The sequence below is a fragment of the Capra hircus genome, chromosome 8, assembly GCF_001704415.2.
Source record: "Capra hircus breed San Clemente chromosome 8, ASM170441v1, whole genome shotgun sequence".
In the NCBI taxonomy this organism is placed as follows: Eukaryota; Metazoa; Chordata; class Mammalia; order Artiodactyla; family Bovidae; genus Capra; species Capra hircus.
Window position 1 is genome coordinate 94,482,848 of NC_030815.1, and position 12,407 is coordinate 94,495,254.

Sequence of the window (12,407 nt, forward strand, 5' to 3'; positions counted from 1 at the left end):
ATTTTGTCATTTTTTAAGTTAATTATTGCATACGCTCCCATTCAATCCCAGGGTTTTCCCACTGAGACATCTCAGTGTTTCCTTTCTGATATGCTTTTTAAAATGGACATCCATCTTCCCATGAATGGTTTTGAGACTTTTTTTTTTAATCTAGAGAATTCCTTCTTCATATGAACCTTTACAACATTAAAAACCATAAAAAAAGTAGGTCTTCTCTGAAACAGATTTGGACTCAGAGCCACACCCAACTCACTCTTCCCTTACCGACTCTTGGGGAGACGGCTCGGAATCTGAGCCAATCACATCGCCAACTCCCAGCCAACCCTATGTTTCTACAAAAACAGAGTCATGCTGTCCAGGGAAAAATGTCACATCCTAAAAGCTTCCCTACACAGCAAGCCTACTCACCAGGATTGGCTTCAGGATATCCAAGTTGGAACGAAGCACCTGCTCTGCTGCGTTCAGTTTCTCCCTTGGCAGGCTGCAAAACCTAGAAACTTCTTGGTCACCAAGTCGAATCACCTCTCCCAATTTTGATCCATTGCACAGACTGGTCAAATGTAACTGGTAGCCTTGCAAAAATACCTATAAACATTTCATGCAAAGAGAGAGAAGTAAAACTAGATTACACAGATGGGAAGCAGGGTCCTTGAAGCCTCTTGGGGACACTTCATATCAATATCGCTTTGAGGAATGGACACTACTATACCCTGTCCAGAGCACTGGGTCTCTACTGAACTTCAGGATAAAGCAAGGCATGATGCTACAGGACATTCAAAACCAGAATGTGGCATTTGACTCATCACCTCCACACTCTTCTCCTTGGGAAGGGAAATCCTGAGTCTAATTCTTTTTCTCAAAAGTGGGACACATGACTCAGCAAATAGGAATCTGGAGTCTGAACTCCCCAAACCACTCTTGTTAGAGAAAATAGAAAGTTCTCATTATTTTGAAATAAATGATATTTTAAACTGGGGTTGGACTAAATCGTGGGGGAAAACGTATTTATACTATTTATTTGTAGATAAAGATATTTAACTAATGCATAAAACTATGTTCAAACAATTTCAGAATGTGGAACTCTTCCTTTTACTTGTATCAAAGCAGAGTACTAGAAAGTCAATCCTCTTATCTCATTGACAGATAAGAATGACTTAGAGCTGGCCTACACATTATAGCAAAGAACTTCTCCTTGGCCATATCTTACGTAACTAGCTTTACTGGATCTAAAACTTCTTCACATATGGCCCTTACTGTCCATTAGGCAAAAGTTCGATAAGATGAGAGACCTTGTTTTCTCATGTTCCTTTTGTGTCCTCAGTGCTGGAACATGTGGACAATAAATATTTGTGGAACGAATGAATGAACAATTCAGACTCTATTACTCTGTTACAACACGCTCTGTTTGTTTCAATTAAGGCAGCCTGACCTGCTCGTGGTACAACCTCCTGGAGTGATGGACCAGAAGCTTCTCAGGACCCATGCAGCTTTCCAACACTGCAGAGCACTTGGTCTGTCATGGTTTCCATTAAGTTCCCACCTACTGCCAGATACTCAAGTACACTTTCCTTTTCCTCTTTTCTCTGACTAGCCCTTGCTGCTAGCCGACATTTAGTATTTGTGTTTAAGACAGTGATAACAGTGACTACAGAGACTAATTACCTTGCAAGGACCACTTCCATATTTAGGATGCCCCGTATTTTAAACTGGTGGGATGTGATAAGAAATTGGCAGGGGGCAATGGAAATCATGCTAGTGATTTTTATAAGCCTGCTGCCTTTGGCCCATCTCCCAATGGCAGAATTGGTAAACACAGGCATATTTTCCTAGTTTCATAAGGGCAAGCAATAAGAACATTTTTCTAATTTTAAAAATTCTATATCATGTAAAGCAAAGATTTTATTTTGGGGCATAAACAGTTCCACTACTTCTGCTTATGGCAAAGTCAAGCTAGTATATAAACATGAGACAGGGTAAGGAAGAAGTTCCCCTTTCTACCAGAGAATAAACTTGAGAAGGCCCTCTGGAAATCAATAACTATGCAATCTGGGCCTGCTGCCCACTGCATAGGAGCCGGATGATTATCTAAGAAAGAGGAAAGCTCTTTAAAATCTAAGGTTAAAATCTTACTAAACACTAATATTACTTCCTGATTATAAATTTTTAAAAAAATTAAGCATATTCTCCTTAATAACAGATATCTTTCTATTTATTTTTTTAATTTTAAATATTTTTACTTATTTATTTTTATTTAATTTCTATTTACTTATTATTTATATTCTATATTTTCTAGATATCTTTCTCATCTATCTTTGAAAGAAACATTACAAATAGATAGCCAGTGGGGATTTGCTATTCTGATGCAGGGAGCTCAAATCTGGTGCTCTGTGGCAACACAGATGGGTGGGAAGGAGTGGGAGGTAGGAAGGAGGTTCAAGAGAGAGAGGACATATGTATACCTATGGCAGATTCATGTTGATATATGGCAGAACCAACACAATATTGTAGAGTTATCCTCCAATTAAAAAGAAATAAATTTTTAATTTTAAAAAAGAAAGCACTACATTTAAAAATCTGTTTTAGATTTTACAGACAAGAGACACTTTAGGTAACAATCCTCAACCCAAGTTATTGTTTCAGAACTGTGAGATTTTCTTTTAATGCTTAATTCATCTTAAATTCATCTCCCCTTTAGGAAGACGTTATCAACACATGCCTGGGCTTCCCTTGTGGCTCAGCTGGTGAAGAATCCACCTGCAGGAGACCTGGGTTCGATCCCTGGGTTGGGAAGATCCCCTGGAGAAGGGAAAGGCTACCCACTCCAGTATTCCAGCCTAGAGAATTCCATGGACTGTATTCCATGGGGTCTCAAAGAGTCGGACACGACTGAGCGACTTTCACAAACAAAATAAAAAAACAAAATCAATACATGCCAATTGACAGGCAGGAAATCAGTTTTATTTCAACCAGTTGGCCCATGACACGAGGTTGCACCTTCCACTCTCTGGATGGTGTGGCAGGGCCAGCCTGAGAAGGGAGGTAAAAATAGGTGATACGGCATTGGAGCCGCCAACCTCCTTCAGCACCATTACAAAGACAGGAGTTTATTCACTTCCTTCCAGGTGCTCTCGTATAATGTCATTGCCACGAGCCCCACCAAGGAAGGTGAAGATTGCAGCTTACCTTGCGGAGACTGACATCAGCCCCCAGCATCTTGTCCACAGTTGGCCTTGGCAGAGAGAGGTTGTGATGCAGGAATCCAGAGAAGGTTTCATTGTCTACCAGGAAGTCCTGAAGTTTCAAGCCTGCAGGAGAAATAGTGTTTCATTTTCATTTCATGAGTAACTAAAAAGAAAAAAAAAAGGCACAATGGAGCAAAATATCCTAATATTGATTGCCTCATTTTAAAGCAATTGAGCACACAGAGAAATGAGGTTCAGGGAGTTTTGCCTTAACAGCAGAGACAAGAAAAGAGTGCTTTCTGAAGCTGTGAAGTGCAACACTGCTGTACACATACACACACACAGCCTTTTCTCGCTTTTCCAAGAATAAGTAAACAAATCTGAGATTTGTGACCCTGACCCCACAGCTCCTATCTCCCCAATGCCATCTCAGACAGCTAAACTTAGAGATACTTAAAACCTTATTCCCATAAGCCCAAAGGGCTGGTTTCTTCTTGATGCAAAACAGTGGTTCTGAAACTTGAAGAGGCATCAGAATCACCTGCAGGGCTTGTGAAAACTGGTCCCCTGCCCCCCAGAGTTTCTGATTCAGCGGCCTGGGGTGAAGCTGGATAATTTGCATTTCTAACAAGCTTCCAGACGATGCTGTCACCTGCTGGTCTGGGGCCCACCTTTAGAGAACCACGGGTGCAGAGAATTATGCATATCAAAGTGCTTTCACAGGCCTGACTTCATTTCAGTTCCAGACGTGGAACACGTGATTACAGAGCTCCCACACCCAGGCCGGCCCCTGCTGTAAGAAAATATGCATGCACACATTTTAAAAATAAACACTACTAAATGATTGTATTGCTGCAGGGTTTCCTACAGAATCACTTTAAATAATAAGCCCTCCAGGTACATTTAGAAAAGGTTCCAATCCAGTGTAGTGAATCAGAAAAAGCACTAGCCAGAAATCCAATTTTAGTCCCTAGAGTTGGAGGCTGTGCCTAAGTGGTATCACTTGGATATTTCATATCATCTTTCCGAATTTCAGCTTCTTTATCTCCAAACAGTGAGGTGACCAGATGCTTTGTGGGTCCCCCTTACTGGAATGCTCTCATTTTCTCTTCCATATTTCATTTGAGTGTCCACTTCTCCTTCTGCCCCTCTCTCATAATAACCCAACTTCATTCAATAAAGAGAAGGCCGGCTCATCAAGACCTGATGACTGGCCAGACATCACTGAGAGACTGCAGCCCACAGGCCCTGGCATGAACCGACCTCTAGGGGGCAAACCTAGCAAACTCAAATCACTTAACTGATGAGAAATAGATGTCTGATCTGAAAACGGGGCTGTGAGGTGAGGCTTAAAAAGAGAACAGGAGTTAATCCTGGGAGCTAAGGGGGTGATGTGCAGAGATAAAGTAGGAGGAGGTCTCAAAACCCAGCCAGACTTTCATCAGTGCTGTCTGATTCAGGCATGTTCTGCTAAAGTAAACTTTTAATAATCTCAGTTGGTAAAGAATCTGCCTGCAACGCAAGAGACCCAGGTTCAATCCCTGGGTCAGGAAGATACCCTAGAGAAGGAAATGGCAACTCATTCCAGTATTGTTGCCTGGGAAATCCCGTGGACAGAGGAGCCTGGTGGGCTACAGTCCATGGGGTTACAAGAGCTGGACATGATTTAGCAACTAAACCACCACCACAGAAGGGCACACTGAGCATGACTCACATCTCTAGAGAAACAGTTCTCTGGCTACACCTTATTTGGCTAACTCCCAGTTATTCCCCCGGAGAAGGCAATGGCACCCCACTCTAGTACTCTTGCCTGGAAAATCCCATGGATGGAGGAGCCTGGTAGGCTGTAGTCCATGGGGTCGCTAAGAGTTGTGCACAACTGAGTGACTTCACTTTGACTTTTCACTTTCATGCATTGGAGAAGGAAATGGCAACCCACTCCAGTATTCTTGCCTGGAGAATCCCAGGGACAGAGGAGCCTAGTGGGCTGCCGTCTATGGGGTCGCACAGAGTCAGACATGACTGAAGCAACTTAGCAGCAGCAATTATTCCCCATGACACATTTTAAGAAGTGGTCCTAGCCGAGTGAGTGTCCCTCCTGAGAAAAAGTGCTCCTGCAGGCTGCCACCTGCCTGGTGCTCCCCATCACATACGATACTGTCTTCATACCATCGCATTCGCTTCTGTAGCTGCCAAACCTCAGAGCATTGAAGATTCACCTAGGGACATGCTAAAATGTAATTTCTTGGGCTGGATTCCCAGAGATCCTGAAATAGTAGCTCTAGAGTAGGGCCTAAGAATCTACATTTTAATAAGCACCTTCTGTATTTCTAATGCAAGGGTTCTGAGGACCATCCTTTGAAAGTGAAAGTGAAGTCGCTCAGTCATGTCCGACTCTTTGTGACCCCATGGACTGTAGCCTACCAGGTTCCTCTGTCCATGGGATTTTCCAGGCAATAGTACTGGAGTGGATTGGATTGCCATTTCCTTCTCCAGGGGATCTTCCCGACCCAGGGATCGAACCCAGTTCTCCCGTATTGTAGACAGACGCTTTCACTTTCACTTTCCCCTAAACTATGCCTCTGAGACACAGAATATGTCTTTTATCTTCGCATCCCAGTGCCCAGATCAGGCAAAGAATTACTGATCAATGAATGGTGACTGGGAAATAAGTACCAGGAGATGGGATCAGGGCTGGGAAGATTTCAGAAGTATCTGAGGAGCATCAAAGAAGATTTCCTTTCAGCTGTACAGGCTCAAGAATGGCTCGCAGATATTGGGACGACCCCCAGGCTGCACCCCAAGATAAACAGGACCCCTGGTCACTAGAACTGTATTCCCAGAGACACAAAGTGACACCCTAGATGTCCCAGTATCCCAAAGGTAGGGGTAAACAGGAAGAAGACAGCAAAGTTAGTGGCTTCAACTGCAGTCTGACCTGGAAAGCCTGACACGACTGTTGTGGAACAATGAAAAAACTACCACACCGAGGGGTGAGAAAACTTGGGCTCCACATCCATTTCCTTGCCAGGTCATCTCACCTAGCTGTGTCTCCACTGCCTCATCTGTAAAGGGAGGGGAGGGGGAAAAAAAAAATTTCCCTGAGACCCAGGCAGAATAGAATATGCACATGAGCTCACCTGGTCTGTGACCAGGCAGGCCACTCCTGAGAGTGAAAAGCCAGAGCAGGAATCGACACTGTGCTAGGCACATTCAGAACAACCTTCTTCCTCCAGAGCAAGGCTGCTAAAGGGTGGAAGGCTGACCCCACTGCACATGTGATGGGTCTCGGTCACACGCAACATGCTTTAGTCAAAGGGGCATGCGCAGTGCATTTACATGACATTTCAGTTAAGTCAACAGGCTCCGCTGATGAGAACATCTGGATGTGATCAAACCCCAACCACCTCTCAGTGAATCCTCTGGATGAGGCAGAAGAGCCAAGAGGCTGATGAAACAGTCAGCAACCTTTGGCAGTACCCATGCACAGGGTGGTGAGGTGGCCATACGGGGTGGCAGCAGGGAATGCCAATGATCCATGGATACGAAGAACCTGCATTCTGGTCACGTGGATACCACACGTGTGGATTCAGATTTACATGCCACCAACACCAAGCTGCAGCCAGCATGGGCAGAGGAAGGCAGTGCAATGCGCAGTTTCGTAACCTCAGTTCCCATGAAACTCCTGAGGGGGCTTTGCAAAAATCCCAAGGCCCAGGCCACACTCCCTAACAACTTCTGCATGATCAGAACTTTTGGGGCTAAGACACAGGCATCAGAATTTTATCCGCCATGATGATTCCAGCCAAGTTTGGGAAACATTAGTGAAACGAAAAGTTCAGGGGTATGGGGACAGAATAACTTAACTTTGATTCTGGACTCTGCTGTTTATGAATTGCATGGCTTTGAGAAATTCGTTTTGCCTTCCAGAGCCCAAGATTTCTGACCTAGAAGGTAAGGGTAACAGTACCCACTTTTCAAAGGTATGAGGATTAGAGATGTTGGCATGTAATGCATGAATGCTTCCCTGGTGGCTCAGATGGTAAAGAATCCGCCTGCAATACAGGAGACCTGGGTTCGATCCTTGGGTTGGGAAGATTCCCTGAAGGAGGACATGGCAACCCACTCCAGTATTCTTGCCTGGAGAATCCCATAGACAGAAGAGCCTGGAGGGCTACAGTCCATGAGGTCACGAAGAATCAGACATGACTGAGCGACTTTCACTAACACTAGCTAATGCATGAATAGTGAGCAAGGGGTTCACGGTAGTTGCTCAAAAAATGATAATAATATTGCGATTATTGAGAAGGGTTTACTTCACTCACCTTGACCAGTGTACCACAATGATGTATAGAGCAAAGGTATGGACACAGACACTTCACTCAAGGAACTTCCAAGGATGATAAGGGTGATGAAGAGGCAAATCAATAGAAAAAGCAGAGCGCTGGGTGACAGAGCCGAAGGAAGGCAACTCATGGAAGCATTTGACCCAGATGAGGCTTATCTGTTTCAAGGCGGGAGTTAGGCTGAACAGACTGAAGCCAGGTTCTGGAAAAGAACAGACAGCCAGAAATCTCCGGAGGCTGCGGCTGAAGAGGAGAAGGTAAGGAAGACCTCCCATGACGCAGGGACCATGACACCCTGTAGACATAGTGCTATGTACCCATGGTTCTCAGCGTTTCCGAGTGAATAAATAAACACACAAGCAGATAAGCATAGAAGAGCCTCTTCAGAACCTAAGATCTGGGGAGTAGGATGGGAAAAGGAAGAGGACGAGGCACAATGTGAGGCCAGAGTAGGGTGATTTTGTACCTGTGGTCTCAAGTTTTCTCCACTTTTTTTCTTGGAAGGAAAATGAATGGAGAAGCCAATAATACCAAGAAAGCCCTATATCTGAAATGGCCCTTCTCCTCTTGCCCTAGCTAACTCCTACCCATCTTTAAGATTTGAGCCATGAGTCACTCCTCCAGGAAGCCTGTCCTGACATGACGCCCTCAAGCTGGGTCAGGTGGCCATTCCTCCATACCCTAATAGCCTCCTATGTGTGCTTCCCCCGAGCTACAGTTGTCTGAGACCACATCATTTTCTCCAGAAGAACAGAAGTGCTTGAGGGCCAGGACTTACTCAAAAGGACAGCAGTGCCTGGCACGGAGGAGGCATCCCGTCAGTGGTGGATGATGAAGGAGTGGATGAACACGAAAGAGTGAATCAAGTAATGAACTGAGATGACCTGCTGTGGGTAGGCATGGGTGAAGCAGTGAGACGGACTAGGTCAAGATAGTGAACCTCCTCAGCTGCATCAGCCCAGGGTCCGGAAGCTGGAAGCAGGGCATGAGAAATGTCCACAACAGGATAAATGAGGATGACAAGCATCTACCTCACTGCACTGAGCTGAGGGTTAAAAGAGAAATGTACCTGAAGTCGCAGCATAAGGCCTAGAACCAAGGAAAGTCCTCAATAAAGGACTAATAAAGATGGCTAATACCATCATCACTTTCAGGAAAGACACCTCATTAGCTTCAGTGCTAGTCTGATCCTAAAGTATATGCTTTCAGAATAGATAAGAACACAGAAGTGACTTTGCCAACCAAGTCAATATTGAATTTATGATCCACGGTGTGTGTGTGTGTGTGCGTGTGTGTGTGTGCGCGTGCATGCCGCGCGCGTTATGTATTTGCCTGGCTGAGTTCCTGAGTCAGAGAGAATTATGAATTCTTTCTGCTGACACTGTTATAAGGTGAAGAAAAGGTTGAAGCTGACTGGTTTGCCTAATCAGAACTTTAGAAAAGAATAAAGAAATCTAGCATTTTACAGAGAATCAATGGGAATAATCACCTCTACAACATCACTGCAGGGATGGGCATAGATAGAAGATGACTAGTAAGAAAAACCAGTCATTGGACACTAGATAGAAAATACTTAATGGAAAAGACAGTCACTTACTTGGCCATTTAACTCTTTCTACGTGAGCTGACATGACCTCGATTCTCCTATCTGTAATGTGTGGGTTATAGAAGATCTTAGGAATTGTCTTATTGTTGGTACTAAAAAGTACACTTGGGATTAAGCTAAATCGGCATTGGACTTGGCATTAGAAAATCTGAATTCAGGTCCCAGCTCAGCTGTTTCCTAACTGTGCAATTGTGAACCTCACTTTTCTCCGTTTCTGAATCTCTCTGGGTCTCAGTTTCCTTAGATGTAAGATGTGCTAGTAACATTCATAGGTTGTTGTGAAAACAAAGATCAAGAAAGTGAAAGTAGTCTTTTGGAGGGAAAGAGCCTCAGGAGTTTACAAGGGTAACTGAGAGGCTATAAATACTGTCACAGAATATGGTCATCAGGGAACTGGACCGGTCACTAAATTAAACATGGGTCCCTGCTGCCCGAAGAGAAGATTGAAAGTCACCATCCAGCAAAAGGCCCCAAGAGTTCTCCTGTTGCCATAACTCCAATGTGGACCAAAACACTTGATCAGCTGAAATCAGCCTCCTTGGTTTTGCCTGGAGAAGCCAGCAGTGGTCTGCCCTTTTCCAGAGAGCTGTGCTTTGTATGCAGGGAGGTAGGGCAAAGAAAAGGAGGGGAAAAAAAAAAGAAAGAAAGAAACCAATTCAGGAGCTTGGAGTCCAAAGAACAAAACAAGTGAAATGTGTGTTTGTGGGCTGAGGACAAACAGAACAGAATCCTCAGTTCCTTGCCAGTCGTCAGGGCCGGGCCTCTCTGAGCAGGCTAAGGAAACACTTTCATGGCAGGGGAGAAGGGTGTGGCGGGGAGGATCACTGCACCAGGGGGATACATGGGGTGGATGTGGGGGGATGCTCTCAGGGCCACTTAGCATTCCTTCTGCTTCTTCCCAGCCTGCCTGAGCACAGCGGAGAAGCAGCGAGGAGGCAGGGCAGCAGCCCAGGAAGGCGGAGGAGGGCAGTCCTCAGCAGAGCCTGCAGCGGGGTTACTCCTGGTCAGTGCCCTCCTGTCCCCGGCTCCAGTTACAAGATCGCTGTAGTCTCTTTTGTTTAACATGAAAAGAAACCACAGCGATCAGCTGCTTGAGAAGTGGGTGGAAGAGGCAAATTAAAAAAAAAAAAAGAGAGAGAGAAGAGAGAAGTAGAGAAAGATCATGTCAGCTTCCAAGGCCCAGATACTCTTCTCAAAAGGACCCAAGAAGGGTCTCCCAGCCCTGAACCTATTCCAGGGGCAACGGCCTAGAGAAACTGTGGCCAGATTCTCACTCCTGGCTTTACTCGGCTTAAGCAGGACCTAGTATAAACATGACTGCGAAACATCTCTCCGCCAGAAAAGAGCTAGGAACAAACATACTCAGGTGTCTTCTAGGGTAGTTTTTGTTGTTTCAGGGTTTTTCTGATGCTAGGGCTCCACTTTCTTCTTCAAGGATAGCTCCTGCCTGCTTCACTGAGATAGCTGGACCCTCCTCAGGAAAACCAGGGCTTCCCTGGGAAGTTCAGGATTCTGGAGAAGGGGGTAAGACAGGGTGACCTGGCTGCTCCCTGGGGTGACTCCTTAGAGCAGATTAGAGGAGGCTGGGAGCCGGGGTGCACACAGCTTCGGGAACTCCTGCTGTTCATCTGGGCCAGGGTTCCCAATCCAGAAGTTTCCTTCTCTACAGTGAGGGCTTGCCAAGGATACTGATACACTCTTGAAAGATTCCAAGTTCTAGAGTCTGGCTAACCTGGTTCCTATCTCAGTTTCAGAATTTTCCAGTTACAGGCCCTTGGAGGCTTAAATTCTCCAACCCTACATTCTTCTGTAAATGGAGATAGCTATACTAGGGGGTGGATTAGGTAAACAGTAATGACAGTATAGAATGCCCTGAATACTGACTCACACATACTGGAAGAGAATATTTGTTCTTGTTCAGTTGCTCAGTCATATCCAACTCTCTGTGACCCCATGGACTGCAACAAGCCAGGCTTCCCTGTCCTTCACTATCTCCTGGAATTTGCCCAAACAGAAAATACAAGTGGAGAAATAAAACAAGTTCAAAACAAAACAAATGTTGATAAAGTCTTAACTGACACAAGTGAAGAGTTCCTTAGAGAAACTACAATATTTAGGGTTGTGCTTCCTGATCTTTTATGGCAAGTCCTGGGGAAGCCAGAGTCTTCTGAGACCCATGGGACCATCACAGCTCCAGGAACTACATAGTCCTTATTCTACATAGAATGGAATTTGATTAATTTGATTAATTAATCAGCAAATTTCTAAACAGCTACTGAAGTCAAAACACTAGAGCTGTAGTTCCAAGTAGTAATATTTCTCAGTGCTCCTTGAAGGCAGGAATCTGTAATAAAAAGAGATGCTGTACAAAGACAGGATCCTTGCCCTTGCCTTCTGAGAGGACAGGGACAGAAGGTCAGGGTAACAGAGCTGTGAACTTCCCAGCCCGCTCTGCCACTCCAGAATCGATCAACACTGAAATCAGGGGGTGGGAAGAGACCTGACACATCTCTCCTGGACCTGTCTGCTAAGGCAACAGCATACCTGTCTCACTGAGAAGTGGACACGGTGGAAGACGTGTTCCAGGAGCCCCTGGAACAAGGATTCATGACAGCTGATAAGAAGCTGAACGGTAAGCAGGCCCCCAAACAGCCAGTGGAGACTGTGGCCCCAGAGGGAGAGAGTAGGTGAGCTGGTCACACTGGTCAGGAGCGCTGTAAACGCAGTGGGCATGGGAGGTACAGTCAGGCTGGCTTGGGAGGCCCAGAAGGAAAAGAAAGATAACACTGGGGAGGTAGTATTAGCCCCAGGGAGTTCTGGACCTAAAGAGAAAGAGAAGAAGAGACAAGAAGCCATCATCAGACAAAGCAAAAAAAAAAAAAAAAAAAACAACTGGGTGAACACTGTGTGGAGGCAGGCCCCTTTGAAGGCCAGGGAGGTAGAAAAGAGGTGGGGGTATGCCCAGAAAAGGCAAGGAACAGAGAGAAGGTGAGATCAAAATAGGAGGAAACAGAGTCCAGAAACAGAAAGACCAAATCAAACAGAATGGGCCAACAGCAAATGATCTGGGAAGAAAGAGAAGAGTTGGAGGAATTCAGGTGTTCTGCCTAAAAATGTGGCCAGAGGCTCTTAGCACCATGAGTTAGGGATCAGAATCAGCCTGCAGGGCCCTGAGAAGCCAGGGAACAGGGGAAAGGAAGATAAGTTTATGAATTAGGGGCTGAGAATGGGTTCTTTCCAGGCCTGGATTAGCAAGAATTGTTCATATATAAC

The 12,407-nt window shown here is 45.2% G+C and overlaps 1 protein-coding gene across 4 annotated transcripts in view; it reads right to left on the bottom strand.

Moving 5' to 3' along the window:
* Positions 1-12,407, bottom strand: part of ABCA1 (ATP binding cassette subfamily A member 1) — a 131,530-nt gene that overhangs the window by 67,323 nt on the left and 51,800 nt on the right. For all 4 annotated transcript variants that reach the window (XM_018052543.1, XM_005684263.3, XM_018052542.1 and 1 more), the window contains 2 exons: positions 3,184-3,305; positions 409-585 (listed from right to left, as the gene is read on the bottom strand). In XM_018052543.1, coding sequence (XP_017908032.1) covers positions 409-585; positions 3,184-3,305 — 299 coding nt within the window. The remainder of the gene's footprint in view (positions 1-408; positions 586-3,183; positions 3,306-12,407) is intronic.